The 13,875-nt window shown below is 56.4% G+C and overlaps 2 protein-coding genes across 2 annotated transcripts in view; one reads left to right on the plus strand and one right to left on the minus strand.

The window, feature by feature from the left end:
- Window positions 1–164: 164 nt before the first annotated feature.
- On the plus strand, window positions 165–3,537 carry TIMM22 (translocase of inner mitochondrial membrane 22 homolog (yeast)). Its single transcript, XM_017731032.1, has 3 exons — window positions 165–482; window positions 1,472–1,544; window positions 2,615–3,537. Exons 1-3 carry the CDS (start codon window positions 234–236, stop codon window positions 2,689–2,691), a joined length of 399 nt encoding a protein of 132 aa, XP_017586521.1. The 5' UTR covers window positions 165–233; the 3' UTR covers window positions 2,692–3,537.
- Window positions 3,538–4,372: 835 nt separating this feature from the next.
- Window positions 4,373–13,875, minus strand: part of ABR (active BCR-related) — a 21,786-nt gene continuing 12,283 nt past the window's right edge. Inside the window, exons 16-22 of the mRNA XM_008631132.2 lie at window positions 10,133–10,192; window positions 9,930–10,039; window positions 9,552–9,691; window positions 8,953–9,087; window positions 8,590–8,695; window positions 6,849–6,996; window positions 4,373–6,685 (exon numbers count right to left, since the gene is read on the minus strand). Coding sequence (XP_008629354.2) covers window positions 6,596–6,685; window positions 6,849–6,996; window positions 8,590–8,695; window positions 8,953–9,087; window positions 9,552–9,691; window positions 9,930–10,039; window positions 10,133–10,192 — 789 coding nt within the window. The 3' untranslated portion in view covers window positions 4,373–6,595. The remainder of the gene's footprint in view (window positions 6,686–6,848; window positions 6,997–8,589; window positions 8,696–8,952; window positions 9,088–9,551; window positions 9,692–9,929; window positions 10,040–10,132; window positions 10,193–13,875) is intronic.

Here is a 13,875-nt window from a genome sequence, read left to right on the forward strand (position 1 = left end):
GCTGCAGCCCCCGTGTTTGATTTTCCTTCTAAGCCTCCTCCGGTGCCTGTGACGTGTCCCAGGGAGCGATCTCTGTCTGCCTTCCTTGGAGAGGCACAGGTGCTCATGGCCTTTCCTCAGCACAGCACAGGCTGTCACAAGTGTCCATAGTACCAAGCGATTCCTGCCCCTGTCACGGTGCAGCGCTCACAGGCAGCGGGACGGGAGCAGAGCCGCTTCATTGCCCTCAGGGAATGTGCTGCTCCAATCCAGCCAAGTTCATTTCATATTGTTTATCTTTTGCAGGATTTGTTCTGGGAGGTGCATTTGGTATCTTCACAGCTGGTATTGACACCAACGTGGGGTTTGATCCCAAGGATCCCTATCGCACTCCCACGGCTAAAGAGGTGCTCAAGGACATGGGGCAGCGAGGCATCTCCTACGCCAAGAACTTTGCCATCGTGGGTGCCATGTTCTCCTGCACAGAATGCGTGGTAGAGTCGGTGAGTGGAAACCTCTCAACCATTAAGAAATGTTTTCTTGTATGTACTCTTTAAAAATCTTTTACTAGATGCAAGTAAGTACGTATATCCCCTTTGCAATAGGGCAATGGAATAGGCTACTTTGTTCTTTTTTGGCCAGCAAAGCTTTTCAGCTTTGGGATCTGTCTTCGGAGCTGCTGTTCTCTGACAGAATGAAGATCTCTTTTGCAATAGCAAAGTCCTTTTCACTTTAAGTCTTGAATGTATTGGCAAGCAGAGGCATTACTTTTTAAAACCCTAGCTACAAGTGCTTGTGTAAAACGTCAAACTGTGAGTTGCAACATGGCAAAAGTTCCACATGCAGAAAGGGATCGTTTGATGAAAGTTCTTGAGTAACAGGCCAGTTTTCATCTGTCCCCTACAGCCAGAAATGACCTTGTGCAGCTCAGTGGTAAATCTATCATCTGCTTTTTTAAAATAGGAAAATTACCCTGTTATGAATTTGAGTCCTGCCTTTTAATTGAAAGTCACAATTACTTCTTAACTCATCTAGAAGAAGAGTGCATCTGCTTGCACAATGGAGCAGAACAAAGAGATCTCTGCACTGGTGAAAATCCAGTGTGTCCTGGCTATGGAAATAGTCCATCTTTGTCAGCAGGTGCTGTGACTCTCACCTGGGCCAAGGACCAGCTGCATGGCTGGGCTCAGGGCTGCTCTCATGTAGTTATTGCCCTTTTAAACTCAGGGCTGTGTTCTGGGGGCTGTGCTGGCTCACCTGAGGATCCTTCCCACAGCACTGCATTGCACCATATGGTTTTGTCTTACCTCTCCCACTTACCTGCTCCTTCCTCTCCTCCTGGCCCTGCAAGTTTGGGAGTGCAGGGCCATCTGCTGAGAGCAGAGGGAAGAACATCCTCAGCTGAGAAGGGGATAGAAGGTCGTTGCTGTTAGCACAGATACTGAGTGGTTATTCCGTGTTTACTTGTTGACTCTGATTTCCAATTCCACAGTATCGTGGGAAGTCAGACTGGAAGAACAGCGTTATCAGTGGCTGCATCACGGGAGGAGCCATCGGCTTCAGAGGTTGGTGGTGCCTGCTGGGAACTGTTTCTGTGGTAACTGTGATAAACCTTGAATTTGGTTATGGAGCACACAATGTTCTTAGAGGAACACACACTGCAAACCTCTTTGCATGGGGTTGTGGTGAATGTGAGAGCCCGCTTCAGACTGGCAGAACTGCACCCTCGCTTTCCTGTCAGCTCCAAGGATGAGTGTGGATAAGGAAGGGTTGGTCTACAAGACAGTGAGATTGGAGGAAAATCAGCAAAATTCACTTGAAAGAAAAATCAGATGGTGGTGGCTGTCCACACTCTTCTGTGGTGTCATGGGAGAGAGCCAAAAATACAGAGCAACTGAGAAGCTCTTGTGTTAGCAGAGGTCTACTTAGCTCTACCATTTCACTGTCTCTGCTACTCTCCTTTGAAATTAGGACTAAAGAACTCTACTTTCTTCTTTTGTACCATGTGTAAAATGCTTTTCTCCTTTCTCATGTATCAGTTCAAACAGACAATTCTACTTACATGTGAAAGAGAAGGAGCACGAGGGTTTTGGTCCAGCAGCACTAGTGGGGACTTTCCTTTAGTGATAACAGCATCTGGGAAAATCCCCAAGTAGGAGAGAGCTGCTCTGCTCATCAGAAATATCAAATTTCTCTCACCTCTCCTTAAGAAAAAAACTTGTCCATGGAGCATAAAAGAAAAGAAAGCTCTTGCAAGTGCATCTAATTGAGCTTGTTAAGTTGTGTCTGTCCTTGACCTAATCCTCTTAGAGTTGTCAGAGCAGTGGCTGCTCTTCCTATCCCTCCCTAGTCCCACCAAGCCACTTGTAGGGCTCAGATCAGAGCACACTGAAATCAGCAGTGGCCACTGGAGGGTTCTCTTCTGTCCCGTGGGTGAGGCTGAGGACACAGCACCCAGAGAGCAAATCCTGCCGGCCCTGCCGAGGGTTGTACATCAAGCAGTGGCAGTGCCAGAGTTCCCTGGGAGGGCACTGCCAGGTTCCTGCTGGTGTGAGCTCTTTGAGCCAGCACAAGTTAGTGGGAAAAAGAATTAATTTCCTACTTTGTCTCATTGTTTCCCACCCTTGCCTTGCAGCTGGGTTGAAGGCCGGGGTGATCGGCTGCGGAGGGTTCGCCGCTTTCTCCGCTGCGGTCGATTACTACCTCCGGTAACAGCCGGATCCCTCGGGAGCAACATTCCCTGCTGCTGCTGAGAGCCTGCATCACGGCACAACCATCAGGCTTACCTTTCCACTGCCTCTGGAGTCCTGGTCAGTGTGAGCGGAGCGGCACTGGCCGCTTTCTGAATGACTAACAGCAATCTGGCTCCGAGCCCTGGCAAGCTGCTCCAGGCAGGCTTGTGGGAGCACGGGAGGATGGAGCCAGGCACAGAGCAGCATCTCCAGGACGGATCAGCTGACTGTCAGTTTCCAGGAAACACGCCTGGGCTCTGAGCTCTTTCGATCCTTTGGGGCTGATTTTGATTAAGTCTGTTGCTGGCATCAAAAGAAGGCAGGAGGACAATCTTCAAAGAGAAATGCACCGATTTAGGTTACCACATATTTGAAGGTGCTGCAAGTGTTCTAACAGTCACCAGTTTGCAGCTTGCTACTTTGTTGGGGAGAGGTAAGATCCTGTGGAGAAATAAGTTTGTTCCAGGCTTTTCTTAAAATACCATCTGAAGACAAACCACCATCTGTACAACTTGTCTTATTTCAAGTACAGAGATGAGCGCCAGATTTCTTTACCGTGTTTTAAAGGGAAAAGCAGAAAGGAATCCTTAGCCTTAGAGCTGTGTGGTTACTGGCAGATGAACAAAACAGTTTTAAGGGAAAAAGAGGTTGTTGCTGAAGTATAATTCTCTGTAGCCACTTGGCTAGCCTGATGTAACCTCACTGTGGGAGTACAAAAAATCCTGCTACTGCTTTAACTGCCCCAGGCTCACCCCATTAGTTCCAGCAGTTTGATATGAGACTTAGAAAGCAGAGTTGTGAAAATAAACCAGTGTTTGACAGATAACTGGGCATTCACTCAGCACACAGCCTGCTTCCCATCATGTCCCTGTGCCACCACAGTGCCCCAGCGTTACACAGGGGCAAGTGAAGTGTTATTTATGCACTACATTGGTGCTGAAATCAACACATCTGTTTGTTAGCTCAAGGAGCTGCTGCATCTTCGATCGCTGTTCCTATCTGCCCTCCTGCTCTTCTAACCAAGCTCTGTTCTCAGACCTCAGAGGCTCATTTTTAACCTTCATTGAACCATTCTATAAAGGCAAGCACTCCCTCTCATCTCTTTGAGGCAGTGGGATTTCAGATGCAGTGCACACATCCAATAGGGGTTCTCCCACCCACCTCCCCTCCTTTGCGTTCCCAGTTTGACATCCCGGAACAGTGACAGCCCTTGTTTACCTGGAAGAGCAGTACTAGCAGTGTGTTTCGGCTGATAGGGTGGTCAGTGGTCAGTTTGGAGGCACGCTGGCTCCCATTCCCACATGGAAAAAAGTGGGGAGACAGCACCATGTGATCTATCAGATGAGGTTTCCAGATCTCCTGATGTCCCTTGCTGTGCCTGTTCAGTATCCTCAGGCCAGAAGCTGTGCAAGTCAGCTGAATTTTAAGCTTGAGTAATTCTAGGCTGATTAAACAGGCTGGCTCCAGACAGTCCAGGTTTTTTTCCTCCAAAATGCAAGGATGTAGCCCAAACCATAAGAAGTCTCTTCAAAGATTGCCTGGCACAACGCCTGTGCTTATACCACTGGCTTGAAGTGCAACTAGCAAGAATTCCACGACAGAAAGAGAGGAAGCTGTTCTGCCAAGGTGATCAGTTAGTGCAAACAGCAACACCACAGGGCTTCTTTTGTGCAAATATCGGGGCTTTGCATTTTTATTAACATTTTTTTTTCTCCTCACGAGGTTTTACAGCCATTTAAAGTTTATAATCTACAGAAATTGAAACAGAACACAAACAAAAATATATCCTTAACAACTTTTGAAAGTCAAATATTAATTAACAGTTCTATTCTACCTGTAGCTGCAAGAGTCCACCCCCCTCTTTTCCTTCCTGTAGGGACAAGCAGAAGCCAGTCATGGGGTCAGCCACAGCCTGTTGTGCTGGGCTGTGGGGACCGGGCCTCCAGCCACCGTCGTGGGGGGAGATTTGGCTGTACAGAGTCTCCATCTGGAATGACAGTGTCGTGGACAGAGACTTGGACACATGTAACAAATCAGACACACACAGGGGTCTGTTGTGCAGTCAGATCTAAAGCTCGGCCTCCTTACTGGGTCCAGGGCCAAGACAGACGCCTGGTTATTTTCTGCAATGCTGTTTCCCTTCTGTTTAGCTGGTAGTCAAGAGGAGCAGGGTCTGGAGTGTGAGCCCTTTGGAGGGGGACTGAGACCACCCCTCCTTGGTTGCTTTGCTGGTGCAGGGCTGGCAGGTGCTGCCTTCCCCAGGGAGGTGGCTGAGGACATACCTGGTGCATCGGTGGCTGGGCTCTACCTGGAACAGTCCATAGTTGGGAGGGTAAAGGCAACGCTGCTGTGAGGGACACGCTTGGTCACTTCTCATCCATCTCTGTTTGGCACAGGAGAGTGCAGGGCCAACGCAGTTCGGGAGGTGGGGGGCTGTTCCCACAAGAACACGGACTCCGCTCACAGAGCGAAAGGTTTCGTGTCCCAACAGGTACCAACACCTACGTGGGAGTGTGGGGGATGCCTGGGGAACCGGGGACTCGGGCAGCCTGTCCTGCCTTGGGACATGGCGTGGTAAATCCAGCCATCAGCTTGGGAGGGGTCAAGGACTGGAGCCACTAAGAAACAGACCTGAGCTGGCCGGGCACGGCTAATCCAGCAGCAACCGCTTTGGGAGAAAGACAGAACGAAGCATTTCTGCCTTCAATCATGAGGGCCATGAAGGCTTTCCTCCTCCCATCCTTCTGTGCTGGTTCCCAGGCTGGGTGACCATCCAGCTGCTGCAGAGCACTTGCCTCTGGCAGACAGGCTGCCACCGAGGCAGGGCCATGTGCTGCCATGTGCCCAGTGCAGCAGAGAAGGCCAAGGAGGAACAAAACCCCTCCTTGTCCCCATGGCCATGGCAGGGATGCTGGTGCCCTGGCAGGCTCTGCCACGGGGTGCATGGCAGTGCTGGACTGGCAGGGGTGTGAGTACCTCACCATGGCAGAGAGAACTGTACAGCCGGGACCTCCCCACCAAATTTCCAAACTGGGGAAATTTGGGACCCCATCAGTGCCAGAGTAGATGTGGGGTCAGCCCATGGTGATGGAAGCAGACCTGCCTGGCTGGCCGTCCCTTCAGCCTGCTGTGGATCAGGACCAGCACAGCACCTCTGGGTCCAGCCTTGTGTGAGGGGTTACCCCAAAACGCTACTCGGAGGCGAAATCCAGCAAGGGGAGGAACCGCCATGCCACACACACACAGGCAAAGCACAGGGCTGGGGCTGGAGAGGGGACTGGCCTGAAAACACCCAGAAGAGCCATGGCAGGGAGGAAGCAGCTCCTCTGCTCTCGTGGACGCGGGTTTGCTCGGGCCAGAGCAGGATCCAGGCACAGGGTCCAATGTTTGCACAGGCAGCGAAGCCAAAGCAGAGCTGGTCGTCACCGTCACCGGGGAGGGCGGCCCACGAGCTGCCGGCCTTGGAGTGAGCCGGTGCTGCACATGCAGGCGTGGGCAGGGGAGCTGGGCAGCAAACAGGCACTCGTGGGGCACTGCAGGCTTCAGGCGAGGGGTGCCTGGTAGGAGTGAGTGGGTGGAAAGGAGTCCAGGAGAAAACTAGCCAAGGGGGAAGCCTGTGTCCACAGCCCTTGTCAGTCACTACCTCTTCCGTTGAGCAAATATACATAAAAACAATTCTTGAACACAAGAAGGGACATAAGACACGACTACTTTACAGAGAGGGCCTGGCACCTGGTGGGACCGGGCCACTGGAACGCGATTGTACAGGAGCTGCAGGCGGCACCGTCCTGGGTCTGGGCTGGTCTCCCTGGGGGGCTGTGATCCAGTCCGTGTCCCCCAGCAGGGAGCTGGAGTGTTTGCAGCTGGTGCCTTCTGCCTGCAGGCTACACGTCCGTGGAGAAGTAAAGTGTGTTGCGTTTCAGCTCGGTGAAGGAGATGGGAGGATGCTGCAGGTAGTAGAGAAGGACCTGGACCTGTAGAAGGCAAATGGGGGGTGTTACTCCAGAAAGGGAAAGAAAGAGCTTTCCCTTTCTGGAGTAACAGCTTGTAAAGCCACCTCCCAGCTTGTCCCATCCAGCAAAGAGTAACAAATCTACCCAGACAGGCAGGTGAACCCCTCCATTACCCAGCTCTTACCTGAGCCATCACATCGTGGGACCAGATGTCAGAGGCCAAGGTGAGGTGTGCCTTGCTCTCCCCCTCTGAGGGTCTCAGCAGTGTTGGCCCAAAGACCGTGGCCAGATTGTGGAGAGACATTTTGTTGATAGGCTCCTTTTCAGCCACCCTGTGGGGTACAGGGAGAAAGGCAGTGTCAGCCCCTAACGCTGTTCAAGAGCGGGGCAGCAATGGGGTGAAGTGGGGGGCAAGGGCTGCTCTCCCTTCTCCCAGCAGCAGCACGGCACCTCCAGCTTTCCACTGCCCTTTGCAGCCCTCAGAAAACCCAGGTGCAGGGCAGGGAGCTCTGCCCCCTTCACGGCCTCCACTGGACGCTCACTTCTGAGCTGCAGGGCCTCCACCCTTCCCGAGCCTGCAGGGTACGGGGAGCTCTGCACCAGCCCGTGCCCCCTGCACCCACTCCCCTCGAGGCTCCCTGCCCCAACAACCCTGTGGGAGCCCTGCCAGCACCGAGGGAACCAGGACCACAACATTGCCATGTTAGGAGGCAGCTGTGCTCCCCAGCACAGGCTGCTCGCTTGAGCCCCGGCCAGGGGAGCAGATGTGGGAACTGGCTGTGCCCGGTTCTCAGGATGGAAATGGATTTTTCCTTCTCCATCCCCCAGCATCAATCACTTTTTCTGTTTGGTTTTAGCCAAACCAGAGGAACAAAAAAAAAAGTTTCATGATGCAAGTAACATGAGCTGTGAGCCCCAGTCCCAAGCTCTGGCCAGGCTCTGTGTGCTGCTCTGCTGCCCTCCCACAGACCTGTGCCTTCCATGGGTTTTGGGCCCCCCAGAGAGCCCCAGTCCATGAGTCCCCAGGTTCAGATGTGCCTCATGTGGGCCAAGACAAAGCCTGTCAAACCACACACTGCTGCACTCACTCTGGGACAGGTGACACGGGGTGTCACCTGCAGCTCTGGGACACGTCCACAGAGCTGACTATCCTTGGTTCTTGGCCACCCGCTGCTGACAAGTGACAGGCATTGTTGCACCTTGTTTTGCAAGGGCTACTGCTGGGCTGGTGGGGAGGGACACAGAGCTGTTTTCCTGCTAAGGGGGACACTGCACAGCTCCCAGTTGATTCCCATCCTGTGCCGAGGCCAGCTGCTCCCTGCAGAGCTCATCCAACCAGCTGCACGCAGGCTGCAGCAGCCAAGAGTTCCATGTTTCCAGAGGTCGTGTGCTCCCTGCAGAGCTGACCCGGATCACTGGCCAGGCACGGCACAGACCCTCCTGGTACCATGGCCAGTGGTCCTGGGACACCAGGGGCTACTCTGGAGGGGCAGAATGGCTCCAGGATCCCCCCAGCATCCCACAGGGCCCAAGGAGAGGAGATGTGGAAAGCCAACACCAACATCAGTTGAAGGGTCTGAACAAGCTGCAGCCTGGTAGGACCCTGGGGAATGTGCCAGAGCCCAGGGAGACAGGGCAAGTGGGACACACCTGGAGCTGTACCCTCTTGGAATGCCTGGGAAAGGACCCCTCTGTGCCTGCCCAACACCGAGCTGCTGTTGCTGGCCCTGGCTGCTGCCCACAGCCCTGCTCTGCACCAGCACAGCACCATCTGCCTCCAGTCTGGGATCAGCCTGCAGCTGTGCAGGCACCACAGGAATCAAACAGCAGCTCTAACTCCATTCATGTCCCATCCCCACAGCAAAGCAGTGAGACAGACCCATCCTGCACCTCCCAACCACCCCAGGCAGCCCCTGAGCCATTACCTTTTCAAGTGCTCCAGCAGGAAGAGGAAGGTGATGAGGTTGGGGTCAGGCAGCGAGCGGAGAAGGTGCATCATGCAGTTCTCCTTGGCAGCAGGATCCGAGAGGGCTGGAGGCAAGGAGAGAGAGGGCTCAGGGCAGGATCTGGTGCAGCAGCAGGACCCACCATGGCCAGATATCTCCTGGCAGCCAGTGTGTGAGCACTGGGGAGCAGCACCACGAGCTCTGAGCTGGCCTGGAGCTGGCAAGAACAGCCAGGACCGAGTGGGCTGAGCTGGGAAGGACCCTTGGGAGTCTCCCATCCCAGAGCAGGCGATGCCAAACAAAGTTTGTGCATCAACGCCTTCCCCATCCCCAAGTCCTTACCTATTCCCTCCATGAAGGCGGGGTAGAGTCTGTCAGTGAGGAGGGGCTCGGGCAGCTCACGGAAGTACAGCTTCAGCGTGCCAGCGATGGCATTGATGTCCATGTCACTCAGCATCACCAGGATGTCCTTGTTATCTGTCCAGAGAGCACCCACATGTGAAGCCTCCTGCCCTCCTTCCCCTCTGGGTCTCTACCCTCTGTGTCACTGCAGTTATCCAGACAGGCTGCCAGCTGGAGGGCAGGGACAGCACTGCTGGGATCACAGCCCCATTAGCCAGGCTGAGGCTGGGAAAAGCCGAGTGGTTCCCGCCTGGCTGGGCAACAGGACGTGGAACGATTTGCAAATGCATTTGCAACATTTCCCTGACTCAGTGTCTCCCAGGAGCCAGCCAGGAGCGGCGGCAGCTCAGAGCCATCGAGGCACAAACAGGGCTGGGATCTCTGGGTGTTTCTGTCCCTCCTCACCCCCAGCCCCTCCCTGGACACAGCAGCTCATCTGTGCAGTGCAATAACCAAACCCTGGCCTTGCAGAGGGCTGGGGGGTCTCGGTGCCTGTGAACCCTCCCATGGGAACATCAAGCTCCCCCAGGATCACTCACTCGCATCAAAGACAGCTTTCAACGCCTGGATGTCAGTGGCGACTCCAGAGATCCTGTAGATGCCGACCTCCTCGATGCCCCTCTTTTCCACCTCCTCGATGCACTGGCGCACGATGTAAGGCACCTTGGAGCGCTCGCGCCTGGCTCGGGGAGAGGAGCCCTCAGCAAAGATTCCCAGGGGAACCCGCGGCAGCCAGCCCAGCCCTGCAAACCCCGGGCCAGCAGCAGGATGGGCATGCAGGTGGGAAGGATGGGGATGGTGAAGGGAATGGGCAGGTCCCCAGCAAAGGCCAAGCTCCCCGGTGTTGGCGGGAGCAAGGGGACTCAGTGCAACCCCACACCCACAGAGCACATCAGCCCCCACAGCCCTGCGCTTACTTTGTCACAACGCTGATCTTGACCCCGAAGACACCAGTCTGCTTTTTGGATGGGGTCCTCTTCAGGCTCATGTCCCTGCTTGTGAACTTCATGGAGAACTCCACCTTGATCTGTGGGAGACAGGGGGTGAGTCCTGGCTGGCCTGAAGGCAAGAAGGGGCTGCCTTCACAGCGAGGGGCTGTGGGTCCCCCGGCCCTGCTTACCCCATTCATCTCAATCACGTCCATGTGCCAGTTTTTTGTCTGCACGGCCTGTGGGTCCAGCTGTGGGGAGAGATGGTCTGTGATTTCTGTGGGGACACAGCCCCATGCCAGCCCCGCTGTCATCCCAACCTGGTGGCCCCCAAAGCCCCTGATCTGCAGATGGTGTAGGGCACAGGACATGCTTTTCCTGGGCAATGTGCTGCTCATGACCCGAGGATGGAGAGGTTCGTTCCCCTTTGGGGTCTGGGGTCACTCTGGCTGTGCCCTGAAGCCAGATGGGCTCAGCCCCCCTGTCCTGCCCTCTCCCCAGAGCCCCTGCAAGGCAGTGCTTTGACCCACACCCGAGAAGCAAGAAACTTCCAAGAAATTAGGACTATTTCTGGCGGCAGATTGATGAAACAGAACTAGGGCAGCGTTTTCCATGCAGAAAAACAACATCTCCCCATAGCCAAGGCTATTTATAACCCCTGGGAATGACAGGCTCTGCTATTTCTGGCTTTGGGGCTAGCGGGGGACTCGGTGACGCTGCCCCGGCGCCCGGGTGCCGCGGTGAGGTGCTGGCATTCCCAAGGCCCCGGCACGTGCCGTGGTGGGTTCCGGGCTCCAGGGCTGGGCAGAGGCGGGTGCAGTTGCCTTTTGAGGCTTTTTGGTCCCCAGCTGGCGGTATCGATCCGGCCCCATTGATCCGTGTAATGCACGGGGCGGGCAGCCAGGCACTAATGTCCCCTTGGGGAAGGGGAGGGGATGTGGGAGCTGGTGGGGGCTCCCAGGGCTGGGGACATGCAGCTGCCAGCCCACACTTGCACCAGGCACGCGGGGTCACTCCGCAAGGACACGGGAGTTTCCTGCAGCTGCTGGGTCAGGAGATGCTCTGGGCGAGTGTAAAGATGTCCAGAGCTGCTGCTCCAGCCACGGAGCTGCTGTTCCCCTGCCCATAAAGTCACTGCATGTCATGATGGGGGGCACTCTGGGGTCCCTCATGTCCCTTCTTGCACACCAAGACCCCACAGTCCCACGGACAGGCTCGAGCTGCCCTGGCTCTTGGCACAGACCCAGCACGGTGGCATTGCCACATGCCCAGCCCTGTGTCACAGTGAGCCCGAGCAGCTCCTCAGCCATGGGAAAATTGTAGTCCCCAGCAAGACAGAAATGCTGCTGTCTCCAGCACAGCCCAGGAATGGCTCCTGACACGGAGCCCTCCCTGATGCTCCAGCCCAGCACATGCAAGAGCCCGGAGAGTGCCACGCTGCTTCCTCCGTGCCAGCCCTGCGGCTGCTGGAGAGCAGGAAAAGGAAGGCTGCAGCTGCCCTGGGCTCCCATGGGACCGTGCAGCAGGTCTGGACACTGAGATCACAAGACTGCAGCCAGACCACAGCCAACCCAGGTGCTGCTGCTCCAGCTCCTCTGTGTTCCCCCCCAGCACTGCATCCCCCACGGTGCTGCCATGCAGCCACCACGGCCAATGCCACCTGTCCCAGGGACTTTCATCCATCCCTGTCCCACTCACTGCAGTGAAGCCCCTGTGTCCCCCAGCCAGCTCAGGAGCCTCCCTGCTCCGCAATGCAATTTAAACTGCAGCCACCACATCCTTCCCCTTTCCCATCCCCATCCCTTGGGTCCCTCCAGCTCTGATGGCCCTGGCAGCTCACATCTGGAAGGGCTTTAGCAGAGCTCTGAAGAAAGCTTTAATGAAAGCCAGGTTGGCTGCCGCCAGTGCCGCAGACCTTACCCTGAGCACGTCACTTCCCCACAGCCCCTTCCCCCTGCATGGGCAGAACCATCCCACAGCAGCCAGCAGGGCCCGAATTTGGGCTAGTTCTGCTGGGACCATGGGCCTGAGCCCCCTTGCAGCTGGGGCAGGTCCCTGTGCCCCTCTGGGGCACTGACTGTGGCCTGGCCCTGGTGTTCTCTAACCCTCCTGGCCAGCACCCCGTGCAGCAGCAGCAGCAGCAGCACCCAACGCTGCCCCTCCCCAGTTTAAGCAAAGCCGCGTCTCCAGGTGTGGGAGGATGGATGGGAGCATCCACCCACAGAGCCAGAGGCAGCTCCTGACCACACAGTGCTGGCAAACACCCTGTCCCAGCTCCCAGCACCATCTCCTTCTCCTCCGAAGGGAGCTGCCTTGCTCCAGCAGGACGCAGGGACATCCCAGGTCAACGGGGAACTCCTGGGCTGGGAGCCCTGGGGAACAGCCCCCGAGGCAGCACTGTGCAGGATGAGCTGTCAGCTCCTCTTTGGAAGGTCAGATGGCTTCAAACACCAGCCTGTGCCTGGGGAAACATCTCAGCCAGGTCACGCCTCCAGGCTGCTCCCTCCTGTGTCTCAGCCATGGTGGTATCCATGCCCACTGCGGTGCCACGCTCAGTCATGGTGAGGTGAAACACCCTCTGTTTGTTGCCACAGGGATGTGCCATCATCCTGGTTTCCTGAATTATCTTAAGGTGTTTACTTGTAGGACAAGGCCTTGGGATGTGGAGGAACAGACGATGAACATCCTGGCAGTCCTGCAGCACTTTGTGTGTCTTGGGGAGATCCGGCTGGTGCTGACCCCCTCTCCTACTGCTTGTCTTGTCCACGGGACAGCTCCGGACTTAAGGTGATGAGGCCATATCCTGGAATTTTGTCCTCAAGACACCTCCAGGTCTTGGCACTGTGACAGACCCAGGCAGAGGTCCAAGGTGAGGAGCTGAAAGGGCTCGAAATCTTTATGGTGGCTCCCCAGGGCCCCAAACACTGGGATGCTGTGGTGGGGCAGGGGCTGCCAGGCTGGGCACGTCCCTTCCTCACATCTCAGACCCATGAGGTCAGACAACCATCAGCCTGGGTGAAGCCATCAGGAGTACACTGGTGACTCAATCAGCGAGGTCATCTCTGCCAGGGCCCTGGGGAGCGGGATCCCGGAGGAGCTGCTACAGCCAGCATTGCTTCCCATCAGTGTGGCACCCACAGACTCCCCAGCCTGGCCTCCCGTGGCTGCCCAGGCAAGCAGATCCCTCACCAGACCTCCATGCCAGCAGCTCCCTCCCCAGGGAACAGCCAGTCCCCGAGCCCCTGGCGCCATGGGACAGAGCAGCCCCCACACCACCAAATGCTGCCAGTAGCAAAGCACAGCCCCCCAAAAAAGCAGTAATTCACAGACCCGACTGAGAGCGACCCGAGGAGCAGCAGCAGCACCCACAGCCCACCAGGACCCCGCACAGACCAGCCGGGGCCACATCCTGCCCTGCAGCCCCAGGGCTCCCGGGCAGCAGTGGGCAGGGAAGCCAGCGGCCACAATGGGCACGGGAGATGAAACCCCTTCATGTTTTGACCCAGCAACAGCCGCCGGGCAGCCTCCCCACAGAGGCCTGGCTGCCCCTTAATCCCCTGTGCGGAGCGGTGGCACAGAATCGAGGTTAATGCCGCTGCGTCACACGCGGCCCCGCCGCTGCCAAACCGAACCCCCACGGGCCCAGGCAGCTCCTGCCCGCGGCCACAGCTGAGCCCCGAGCCAGCAGCTCCCTGCACAGGGGGGCGCCACCGAGGGAAACCCCCAGAGTCCCCCATAGGGCTTTTGGGACAGCCTGCAAGGGCGCTGTCCCCCTCCGTTGTCACCTCTGTCACACATCCCTGCACTCTGTGCTCCCACGGAGACGGGCAGCACTGGCTGATGTGGCTGCGACACAGCTGTGGGCTGGGGAAAGCCTGGATCGACCCGGGTTGCAGGAGGAGGGAAGCAGCCACTGGGTGCTGTGGCACCGCAG

This window comes from Corvus brachyrhynchos, unplaced genomic scaffold (genome assembly GCF_000691975.1).
Source record: "Corvus brachyrhynchos isolate BGI_N302 unplaced genomic scaffold, ASM69197v1 scaffold283, whole genome shotgun sequence".
NCBI lineage: Eukaryota > Metazoa > Chordata > Aves > Passeriformes > Corvidae > Corvus > Corvus brachyrhynchos.